The following is a 12,565-nucleotide window of genomic DNA, read 5'->3' as shown; positions in this document are numbered from 1 at the left end:
ACGCTGCCACCGTGATCAGACTTCCCAGCTCCAGGACTGTGAGGAACGAAGTGTTGCTGTTGATAAGCCACGTACTTTGCTGCAGCAGACAGAACTGAAGACGTTTTGGCAACACTGGTACAGAGCTACAGTACAGTCTTCTTGTAGCCCACTCAAACGGTCTAGCCCAAGCAGTTTTTCTACTCATTTGGTTTAAAGGGAAAACCCACATTAATAATTCTTCCTAATGATCACTCTGCCTTTAAGAGACAGAAACTCTTAAATTGAAAAACCTATTTCAGATAATTATACCTTTTCCTTGCCAAAATTTATAATTTCAGAGTTGCTATTTATCTTTCCCTGAAACCTATATATAAAAGGCCACCACATTGTAAAAAGCAGCCAACACTTACCCAGAATCGCTATGGTTTAGTAGACTAATCAAGGGGAAAAATTAAGAGAAAAAAGAAAACGTTGGCTGATTCTATGTTCATTTTAAGTTTTGTTCTAGATCACCTACTGTACCAACTGCAATTTTCTGGACATTTAATTATAAAAGAGGGAGAATGCTATTTATCACAGGCCTCCCATCTGACATGTAGTGAGATTTCTGTCAAAGCTTTTGAAATTAATCAGAAAATGTTGGTAAAGAGTTTGGAAACATGTTCACAGAAATTCTAAGAAAAACATTGTAAGTACAATTCCTGCCATGAAATAATAATACTTTAATATGATAATGCTAATATTAAAATGTATTAATATGATATTTAGTATTTAATATGATATTTAACACCATATTTAATATGATAATGCTAACTAAGACTTAGATCTATACCACTATTTCTCCACATATAAAATAAAGCATTTTCTAATTCGGATAATTTTTTTTTCTTGTTGCTGAAACCAGAATGAAATGTAGACACAGATCTGCTAAGCCACGGCACTCTCTTATTCTGTTCGGTTTCACCTTTTCCCCAGCCAATCTTTAAAAGAACATTTAAGCCAAGATTTATACTAGTTATTGACAATTTAGGCTTAGTTGTTAGACTCTTCAAAATATTTCCATATTCTGACTATAAATCACATTTGTATGTTAAGAAGTTACTATAGAAATCCAAATAAAACAAAAGCAAACCAAAAAGAACTCATAACTTTTAGAGATAAGAAGACAAATTACACTATGAGGAAGTCTGCATTTTCACAGAACTACTATCCTGTGAAATAAGGATACCAGGGGAAGCTGAAGACTATCCCAAGGCTGAATAAGTTCACTTCTGGTCAAATACTCAAGAGTTTCCCGTTATTAATGTCCTTCTGGAAGCAAACAGCTTAGCTTATACTGCTTTCATAAGTCAAATCTATTCAAAGGTTTCAATTTTAGAATGAGCTAGCAAAAATAAAAATTTTTTTTTGGAGGGGCTGGTGTTGTGGCACACTGGGTAAGGCCACAGCCTGCAACACTGGCATTCCATATGGGTGCCAATTTGTGTCCCAGCTGTACCATTTCAGATCCAGTTCCCTGCTAATGCACCTGGGAAAGCAGCAGAAGATGGCCCTAGCGCATAAGCCCCTGCATCCATGTAGGGTACCTGGATGAGAGGGGGAAGGAAGAGAATCTGCTGGATCACTCCTTAAATGCCACAACAGACAGATCTATGCCAGGCCAAAGCCAGGAACTCCACTGCAGTCTCTGAAACAGGTGAAGGGATCCAAGTACTTGGGGCATCTTCCATTGACCCAAAGCACATTAGCAGGAAGCTGATTGCAAGCAGAGCAACAGGGACTCAAATGTTGCAAGTGGCTTAACATGCTGCACCACCTAACCTGCCCCTGCATAGTGCCACCGACTGCTATATTATTCACATCTGCTGAAGAAATGAAACTATGTAGTCTTCAGTAGTAATAAAAGTATTACAACTAAACTATACCTTATTTATACAGTCAAGAATGTCCATATGCTCATACTGAGTCTATAATAAAAACGAGTGCTAGTTTACATAAAAACAGAAAAATAAAAAGGTATAAATAATCCTCAAAGAAGTATCATAAGAATGTAACTGGCATGAGAAACTGTGTATGTGTGTATAAAATGGAGATAAGAGAAAAATGACATTAACTGAAAAAGACACACTTGTAAAATTCTATGTGTTTTAAAATAATTATACAATATAAATACCAGGGAACTACAACTCAACAGATTCATAAATCTATTGGTCTTGAAGAGACTTAGGATAACGAAACAAAATAAGATAAAAACAAATAAGTTTTTTTTAAATAAAAATCAGAATTTTCAAAAAACCCACTATAATGAACATACCAGAAAAACGAAAGGATAAGCTTCAAATCACCTGTGAAAATGTAGCCACATTAGTGAAACTCAATAGTTCCTCTCAGATACATCACTTATTCAAGTAGTGAAAAGAAGCTGCAGTCCATAAGCATACTTCACTCTGACAATGACATTATTAAGTCACAGCAGTCTGTATCAATTCACAGCCCTCTTTACCACTAATTAAGTGTTAAAAGTGACAACACTAAATACCATAATAAGCATGGCGATGTCTAAAGGTGGTGGCTCTTGAGATATATATGAAGTAGCACCCCGTGAAGAATGGAACTGGCGCTCCTTACCTCTTTAGGGAGCAAAGAAATGAAGTCCCGCTGAAACTGGGGCTCTATCACTTGCATCATATGCTTTACTTGCGTAGGTTCACAACTGTCAATGAGTTCATCTAATGCAAGCAATTTCTCTGGTCCACTCCAGCTCTATCAAAGAATTAAAAATTTCATTTTAACAGGTATCACAAATTATAAACTCATTAAGGAAACCCCACAAGCACATTCAATCAAATTTGAACAAGAAAGAATCATATAAACAGTAGCTACTTACAGCAACATTTCCCCCAGAAGTCACTGGGGTCTTATCAAATTTTCTATCTTTTCTTGTCAAAACTTTTGAAAATCAGTGGTTTCAGCAGAAAAAAATATTTTTATTACATAATTATAATAGTTTTATGTTCATCTGCCATCCAGAAACTGATGGAGAAACTGAAATTTTATCTGAGAAACATTAATTTGTGTTACTGAATAAATAGGGAATATTTACGATTTTTCTTTCTCTATAATCTTTCTAGTAGTTACCATAAAATTTGATGGCTTTAATAAGGCACCCATCTAAGAGTTAGGACATCAGCAGAATCATTTAGAGAAAAATTAATAACTACATATGGAGCATCTGAGATGTGTCTTCCACAAATTCAAAGAATTTTGATTTGTTATGTGAAAGTATTTTCAGATACACAACAGAAAATAAAAAATAGAAGCCTAGTAGTAAGTTGAGAATATGAACAAAGATCTAAAGAAGGAAGGACATAAAGTGCTACGTTATAGAAAAACAAAAATACATAATTATATTTTGAAAATATGAGTTCCTTTAAACAATGCCAGGGGATTACAAACAAGTTCTTTTTTCAGGTGAGGAACACCCATGCACAAAAGCCAAGGAAACCCCAAAAAGCTATGTGAATAATTAAAATGTCAAAGTCTCACAATAATCATGCAAAACATTTAAATAACCTTGTATTACTTATACTTAAGGGAAAGAACACCCATGAGCAGGTCTTTATTTCCGGAAAACTATGCTGATCTTAGTACCAATTTAAATTATTATGTCCAAGGGCCTGCACTGTGGCGTAGCGGGTAAAGCTGCTGCCTGCTTCGCTGGCATCCCATATGGGCACTGTTTCATGTCCTGGCTGCTCCACTTCCTGTTCAGTTCCCCGTTAATAGCCTGGAAAAGCAGAAGATGCCCCAAGTACCCGGGCCCCTGCATCCCACGTGGGAGACACGGAAGAAACTCCTGGCTCCTAGCTTTGGCCTGGCCCAGCCCCAGCTATTGCAGCTATCCGGGGAGTGAACAAGCAGATGGAAAATCTCTCTCTCTCTCTCTCTTTCTTTCTTTCTCTCTCTCCCCCCTCTGTAACTCTTTCAAATAATAAATATTTTTAAAAATTAATTATTATGTCCATTTTAGTTGTAGGTAAATAGAAAATAATAGGTGAGTTTTGGAGCTAGAAAGACGTGGATTTTGACATTCCATTTCTTAAACAAGGAAACTTGAATTCTGTAATGTGAAATACATAATTGGAAAGTATTTTTAAAAGCATTTGCCCGTTTGTTGTAGTCTACAATAAACTTCATTTCTTTGATCATGCAGTTTATAGCGGCCTTACTAAACACTTCAATAATATTTCACTACTTCCATAATATTTGAGTCCTTCTCTTTTACGTCTACACATACTTGGAACATTCACCTTTAGTAATCACTTGTATCACTTTTGATCAGCGTGAGGAACTACCTAGAGAAACTAAAAATACTAACATACATGTCTACACATTAGTTAGACATTTGATTATTCAGTTTGGTTTCCTTTACCCAAATTCAAACGCTGAGGTTCAAAGAAGTTCACAACTTACCTCTTTGACAATGTGGCCAATCTCCACTCCTTTCTGACCATTAAAAAAAATAACATAAACTACCTTACCGACTGACATCTCTCCCAGGATTTGAGGTCATTTTTTCTAATATGTTGTCTCTCTTGAGCTCTATCATAGGGGACTCGTGGCCACTTGGGGTGACAAGTAACTATACTGACTCAAAATGCAGCTTTAATTAAGGAACTTGATGACAGAATAATGTTAGTTTAACTGTCTTAATCGCCTTTGCAAATATGAAAGCCTATTTTAATGATGTTTCTGGAAGTGCTTATGGTTTTTCTATGAAAATTTTTATAGGAAAATAAAATTATCCATGTAAGTTTCTCCAGTAAAGAATGACAAATCTTTCAATGTATAACTTCTCTACATACTTTACATGTAATTACTTAAATTAATAGCTACTATGACTATGTCTAAAGTAAAAAAACTGTATGTATACTTATGTTTTCAGTTAATGCATTATTACTATTTCTTAAAAAGGAAGGGATAAAAAAATCAGTATCGATACATGGCACATAACCACTAATAGATGAGCAGTCCCTTTGATCAAAGCTTTTGGAGGGTAGAGTGTAGACGTTTAAAAAAGAAGCCTGGACAGAAGCTAAACAACCAGTTCAGATCTGTAAATGTCTGGAACAATGTCATAAACGTCTCCTTTTATAAGACAAAGTCACAACAAAAATTATGCTTATATAGCAAAATGTTTCTAAGACTGCAATGGTCTTTTAAGCAATATCTTTATTTTGTTTTAAAGTATATTTAAGAAGGGTCAAATCAAAATTATATCTCAATTTAAGTTATGTAGTTATTAGTCTGTGATATGTCTGTATTGAGAAGAATATCATTAATAAAGATTAGTACCATAAGCTATAATTACACAGTAAAAGACTGTTTCTACTGCCCACATCTATTCAACAGTTTAATTATTTAAGAACCGTATCTCTTAGGTGCATGGTCTGAACCATTTGGATAGCCTTTCTCTCTCCAGTATGGATTTCTTCCCTGAACTCTAGATCTGTATATAAAATTATTCTCTCAATATTTATTCTTAGATACAATAGAAACTTAACATGTCCACAATCTTTCTCTCCAGATCTGCACTTGTTTCAGTAAGATGTAACTACATTCTACTACTTTCCCAGGCTAAGAACTCGGGAGGCATCCCTGTCTCCTCTTTCTCTCAGCATCAGATGGCTCTCATGCAAATGATTTCTATGGTCTCAAATTTCAAAATACATCCAGAATCTGACCATTACCACACTGGTCTAAGCCACTGGTATCTATCTCCCAGATTATCCCCATAACCCTCGGACTGATTTCTGTTGCTTGCCTTTGTCATGGCTGCTCTATTCTCCACACAGTCCTCAACGATTCCGTTGAAAATCAAAACCTTCCAGTGACTTCCTACTTCAGTCAAAATAAAAGCCAGAGCCCTCAGGCTGCGTACAGGTTCTAACATCCTATCACTCTCCTTCTTTCTCACAGTCTTTCTCTGAGCCTCAGACACTCCAGACAAGCTCTACTTGAGTCTTTTCCCTTGCGGCCTGGAACAGTCTTCTCCCTGGACATCAACATGGCTTGGCTGTCTCACTACCTCCCCCGGAATCTTCTCTGGAAAACATTTCTTTTCTTTCTCGCTTTTTGTTTCTTTTTTCTTTCTCTCTCTTTAAAAGGATTATTTATCTATTTTGAAATTCAGAGCTACAGAGAGACAGTGAGAGATCCTCCATCTGCTGGTTCACTCCCCAGATGGCTGCAACGGCCAGCTCTGGGTCAGGCCAAAGCCAGGAGCCAGGTACTTCATCCAGGGTCTCTCATTGTGGGTGTAGGGGTCCAAACACTTGGGTCATCTTCCACTGCTTGTCTCAGGCAATTAGCAGGGAGCTGGATCAGAAGTGGGGCAGCTAGAACAGGAACCAGTGCCCACATAGATGCCAGTGTTGCAGGAAGCGGCTTTACCCCCTATGCAATGCTGGTCCCTGGGCACCATTTCTAAAATTGCCAACCAGTTCCAACCTTCCTAACCCAACCTCTCCTGACTGGAATGTAAGTTCCATGAAAAGGAGTTTTTATGTGTTTTACTCACAGTTGTACCCAAGGCCCAAAGTAGGGCCTAGCTCAAATCACCTGCTCCATAAATATTTGAGTAAATGAATGAATGGATGCCTAAAGAGACAAATATTGCACCAACACCATCTCAAAACTCCCTATAGAGTGTTTCTATTTCTTATTTTGATGGTATCACTGAACATGCTTGCTTGGTCTGGTTGTAAGAGTGGCTTCAAATTTTGCATATATATGTTACTTTGCAGCAAAGGAATATGCATTGATTAGAAAACCTTACCGTTAATGACCCTAACTCGACCTTCACAGTAGTAACGTGGGAGCATACTAAGGGGTTAGGAAAAACATTCCAGGTCTAGGAAGAACCACGAGAAGCAAGTTTTAATTTGTGGGCAGAACCACAAATGCAAATTTGACAATGCCCCATGGAAATGGTATCTATTTCAGGTAAACCGGAGCCTCCAGGCAGCAGGGAAGAGCAGAAGGAGCACTGAACTGCAGCCAGTAGCCTGGGTGTCACCAGTAAACTAACTGTGGGACTGCATGCGAGTTTGTCAACACGACCAGGGGCCTGGGCCCGACCACTGGTTCACTGGGACAGGTGGAACGTTATGAGTCACAGCCCAGCATCAGAGTACGGTTCGGTGGTCAGGATGAGGACGCATCCACTGTTGACGCAGGCGACTTCAAACCAAGGTTTGGGAACCACTGGTACCCGTGCTCCTTAGCGTCCCCATCAGATGTGGTGCATCCTGCATTCTGACTTTGGTGGTCCCGCAGCCCAGTTCCATGTGGCAGAGAACCACTCCCCCAACACCTCTGGGGGCTGCCCAGTCTGTCGGAACTGCTCCAGAGCACAGGACCGACCGTGCCCCACTCCACTGGGGCTCTTCTCAGCAAGCTCAATTTCATATCAAATTCTAACTCAAAACAATAGGATCCAGGTTTTACTTTCTGAAGAAACAAAGAATCAGTCTTCCCACTTGTGAAATATTACAGACAGACACAACATTTCCCCTTAGTCTTCTCTGGCCAAATATGTGACTTTGTTCAACTTTTCCATATGTAACAAGGCTTCTTAATCATACTGCACCAAATACAATTTCAAAGTAATAACAGATCCATCCTCTTTTGGCACCATGCTGTAGGATTTTAATCTTTGGTTGACTAGCAAATCAGACTTAAATAAAATAAATCAGAAAACATGTACGATTTCGGTGTTACCATGAAACTTGATTAAATCCTTCAACAAGTAGTATTTACTCCATTTTTAATATCAAAACAGTATTTTATACTTTATCTTTGTAATATTTTGAGTATAAAGACTTTTTCAAAGTATTCACAGCTTTAATGCAAATATGCTTTGATTAGAATGACATTTATATAATGCGAAAGCTCTTTCACATACTTTAATCACCAGTATTAATAGCCCCCTTTTAAATCCGAGAGAACTGAGCACCACAAAGGCCGTTTCTCCAGTATATTTCCATGCACAGCTTTAAGCACATTTTCGTGTTTCCTCCCTTTTGACAACATTTTATTTAGTTTTTTATCTCTTTTATCAGGTATGAAAATAAAGGGCAAGAGTGGTTACATAATATCAATCACATTAGCCAGGTATTAAGAGGCAAAGCCAAAATCTGAACCAAGAGCTTTACTTTCTAAGTCATACGTGCATATTCTCTTAGGATGCCTCTGAATGTAAATTTCAACATAAAAGAATATTCACTAAAAGTTTCCTGTGAGAAACCACGTATCCATATCCACATCATATAAACAAACTCAATTGACTCCCTCCTACAAAATTAACACTCAGAAGCATCAATCTGGTTACCATAACAGTAGAATCAATGGCTACCGAAAATCCAAAAGGTACAAAATTTCTGCTTTTTGTTTTTGTCTTTAATTTCCTCTTCCGTTTTGCAGGGGCATTCTGTCTCGGTTTTCTTTTACCCAAAATGGTGTCTCGTCTGTTCTCATGCAATTTATACATTGAATGCAGAGTACTTTGTCAGAATGGATGGAACTGGACCAAAACAATGTTGTACCACTGCCTCAGGAGCGACAGCGGAACAGGGAGGGGACACGTGCTCCATTTTGCTTGTTAAGCAACAGAGAAGTCATCATTAAATGCCCGCCCAGCACAGCTGCAGAAATCGCAGCAGTTTAATTACCCCTCAATTACACCACACAGGTCAACTTGCGACTCCTCCACTTTACTACGGAATTACGTCTCTCTACAAGTTCCGCATTAAAGCACTGTACGCCTTCAGGCAAGTGATTCGTTTCTAGTTACTTTGGCATCCACCTGGAAAATAAAGGGCAGTGTACAATGCTGAGGCCCTGGGAGTGTCAGACTTAGACACCGACGCAAAAGAGTAAGCTCCACAGCCACGGGTCTAGTTGACCTTTTGTTGTTATAGATTTCTTTGCTACAGAGTATTTATCTATTAAAAAAACCAACCAACCAACCAACCAGCCAGCCAGCCAGCCAGCCAACCACACTACAGTTGTATACCTGCAGGGATAATTCCACATGTTATTACTGTTACCTACGTTTTTCTCACTGTACCTACTTCTCATGTGAAGAAACAAGCAAATGCTTTTCAAAGGACCAAAAGCTGGCCTCACATTTCGTAGTTTATCAAGTCTCAATGATTCTAAGAAGCAAGTCTTTCTTTTTTTACAATTAAATTCAGCTGCATCAAACAATCTACAGTGTTTCAGGTTTGTTGAAATACAGTAGGTGGGAACATTTGGACATTTTATTAAGGAAAGCATGAGCCAAACAAGCAAACACACTCCAGACGATGATCTAAAATATCCATACATGACAAAATAATATGCATAAATGCCTGCTACTATCAATCAATATTAGCGACGTCCCTTAAAACCAGGCAATACTCTAAGTAAGTAACTAGCAAAGAATAATTTGGCTCTCTAAAATTTTAAAACAAACGGGCCCTACCACCAAAAAAAAAAATTAAATCTTACTCTGAAGTACCTTCTGACAACAAACTTTTTCATCTAAAATAAGCATTTTGGAAGAATGCTGTTTACAATGACGATAAAACCATTACTAATGGTGTAACTTCAAGTCATGTTGGCATTTTCTCCTAACAATGGTATGAAATCAGCTCTGCACTATTCTTGAATGCTCTGTTGCGTGCACTACGTGCGTGTGCAAGCTTGAAACACACACCCTATTCCCATCTCCTGGGCTTAATCAGAGATGACTCAACCTTTAAAATATTTCTTTACCACTACATAAATGTCTGTGATTTATTTTCACCTCGTATTGATGGACAAATTTCTTTTTCACAGAATAAAATCTAAAAATTTAAACTTCTGAGAGCCTATAAGAAAAAAATAAAAATTAATTTTAAAAATTAAAACTATCATGACCTATGGTAAAAGAATCTAGGGAGAGGTAGAGGTAGGAATTATCCTTGGTAAGTTTAGTCAATAAATGACTACAAAAACTCAAAAAAAAAATCTTTCATTCTAGTGACTAATCACATTTTAAAAACAGTAAAATACAAGTTTCATCCATGTACTGCAGAGAGCGGGCATCTGAGCACGCTTGACATGGGATGGATGGATGTCTGCAGTGGGAGGCTGTCCTTTATGTTGTCTCCGCCCACTGATGTCAGCAGTGGCCTTCCCCTAAACCCCTTAGTGGTAACAACCAAACTGGGGCTTCAGACACCCTGGTCTCAACCGAGGGAAAAGTCGATCCCTGCTGAGAACCTGGGCTTGAATTGTTCAGTTACCTATCCAAAAAAAAAAAAAAAAAAAAAAAAAGTTCTTAGTTTTTCTGAAATAATTTTTTTAATTAGCTATTTGAAAGTAACGTTGCTTCAAGTGAATTTTCCAGCTATGAAGAAAAAAATGGAGATATTTATTTTGTTTTTGGCCCAGTAAATAAAATATTGGGATTTACATAAGTGAATATCTTAAAAATCTAAAACACCAGATACAATATTTTCTTTTTTAACCATTACCCCTGTATTCATTCACTAAATAACCAAACATTCAAGCAACCAGAGGCGATGAAATGCATTCACTTTATATTAGTATGATGGCTATTATCAGATTATCTTCACTTTATAACATTTATATTATTTATTATTTGCAGAATAATTGAGTACTTAATCCATGCTATTTTGTTAAACATTTAATTTATATGCATTACCTTTCAGGAAGAAGAGCTAAATTGATTTAATATCACTATCAAGTTATAAAATTCACAATACTCAAGGTTTGGTTGTAACTAGTCTTCCTAGCAAATATTCAAAGAACTTAAAAACCAGTAAAATGAAGTGATGAGAATTTGAGCCCGCTGATGAAAAGAGGCTGCATCAACTCTACAAAGGTAGTCACGATAGGGAAGTTATCTCTAATATTAATAAACAGAGTTCTTAAAGTGCTCTTAAATGCCTAACAGCAATGCAGTCTGGAAAACAAGAGGACATTCAACAATCCAGAAATGCAAAAATAAAGGAGAAAGGAAGAAAGGTCTTATTATTTCAAAAGCAGTAAAAAGCACATACTCACACAAAATGAGCGCTGGACTTTCTTAACCATTATATTTAAAGGGAGTGTCCTATTCTCTAGCAGCATTTTTAAATCGAGATATGCATATATATATCCATAAGTAAACACTTCAGCAGTCCCACCACACCCACCATACTGTGCCAGCCATCACCACTAACCAATTCCAGAACATTCCCATCATCCAAGAAGAAACCCCATACCTACCAGTAGTTAGTTCCAATCCTCATTTCCCCCTAGTGCTCTGGCAACCACTTACTTACTTTCTATCTCTATGGATTTGCCTGCTCTGGACATTTCAAACAGACAGAATCGACATGTGGTCTTTTAGGGCTGGCTTCTTTCACTTAGCACAATGTTTTCAAGGTTCACCATCGTGTAGCATGCGACCATACTTGATTCATTTTTTTAAAATTATGACTAACTCTTTATGTTTTGCAGTAACTAAAGGAGGCATTTCAAGGACAGAACTTAGATATGTCACCTGAAACATTTTCAGCCACTCCTGGAGGCCTGTAGGTGGTTGGACAGATGTAATTCGGCGCCGTTGTTGCCCTTGGCCATTGGCTGCTCTCAGGTCCCCAAAAGTTGTTGGTGTTGCTGAACATGGTACAAGCCCAGTGGTACTACCAAAAACAAATTTTTAAAAAAGAGTACAAGCAAAATTAACATTGATTAGGTATAATAGGCTCTGATTTAATAAGAATGATCTAGCAGACTTCAAACATTAAAGCAATTATTACTTTTATTTGCTTATTCCCAGAGAGCAGGGCTACACAAAACCTACTTTCTATTCTTAGAGTTAAGTTTCTTCCTCCTACATAACCACCTGTTATTAGCCTGGCAGTGGTAATTGCATCCAAATGACAGAATCTCCTTGGCCAAACTGAAAGTTACTGATTATATATAAATAATGTTCAATATTTCCCTGGACTATGCAGGCCCCTACTTCTACAGTCAGGTCTTCAGTGACATAACTAAGTACAGCTAGATTTTTTTTTTTTTTTAATAATAAAGGGTATCAAACTAGTAAAGCTTAACAAGTAATTAAATGTAGAAATACTATGTTCATACGTTTTGGATTTCACTAGCTGTATTATTCCTATATTTGCTCCAGAGGCCTTCAAAATTATTTATAATATCCATCTATTTCTCTCCAATTTTACATTGTTATTTATAGAGCATGGTCTAGATTCTGACAAGGAATTAGCCTTGATTAGAAACATATTTATTAAAAATTGGAATTTAAAACTTATTATATACAAAATTAAATAAGTGAACTTAAACATGCCCAACAATTTGAAATGTCAAACAATTTTAAAAACCTAAAATTCAATTCTGCCACTAGTAGAATAAGGGAGTAAGATAATCTAGGTCTAAAATTACCTGTCTTAAAGAATAACTTACAGCACAAACAATGCAGCTATCAACACGTTAGTAATGCACTGGACTTTATTTTCTAATTCCTATA

General features: G+C 37.1%; 1 protein-coding gene across 10 annotated transcripts in view; it reads right to left on the bottom strand.

Moving 5' to 3' along the window:
* The window catches only part of FBXW7 (F-box and WD repeat domain containing 7), a 212,944-nt gene that overhangs the window by 14,765 nt on the left and 185,614 nt on the right, over positions 1-12,565 (bottom strand). For all 10 annotated transcript variants that reach the window (XM_008267326.4, XM_051819993.2, XM_051819992.2 and 7 more), the window contains 2 exons: positions 11,579-11,720; positions 2,611-2,745 (listed from right to left, as the gene is read on the bottom strand). In XM_008267326.4, the coding sequence (XP_008265548.1) occupies positions 2,611-2,745; positions 11,579-11,720 (277 nt within the window). The remainder of the gene's footprint in view (positions 1-2,610; positions 2,746-11,578; positions 11,721-12,565) is intronic.

This window comes from Oryctolagus cuniculus, chromosome 8 (genome assembly GCF_964237555.1).
Source record: "Oryctolagus cuniculus chromosome 8, mOryCun1.1, whole genome shotgun sequence".
Lineage (NCBI taxonomy): Eukaryota > Metazoa > Chordata > Mammalia > Lagomorpha > Leporidae > Oryctolagus > Oryctolagus cuniculus.
Note: the sequence above shows the minus strand (reverse complement) of the source record. Positions and strands in the feature narration are given on the sequence as shown.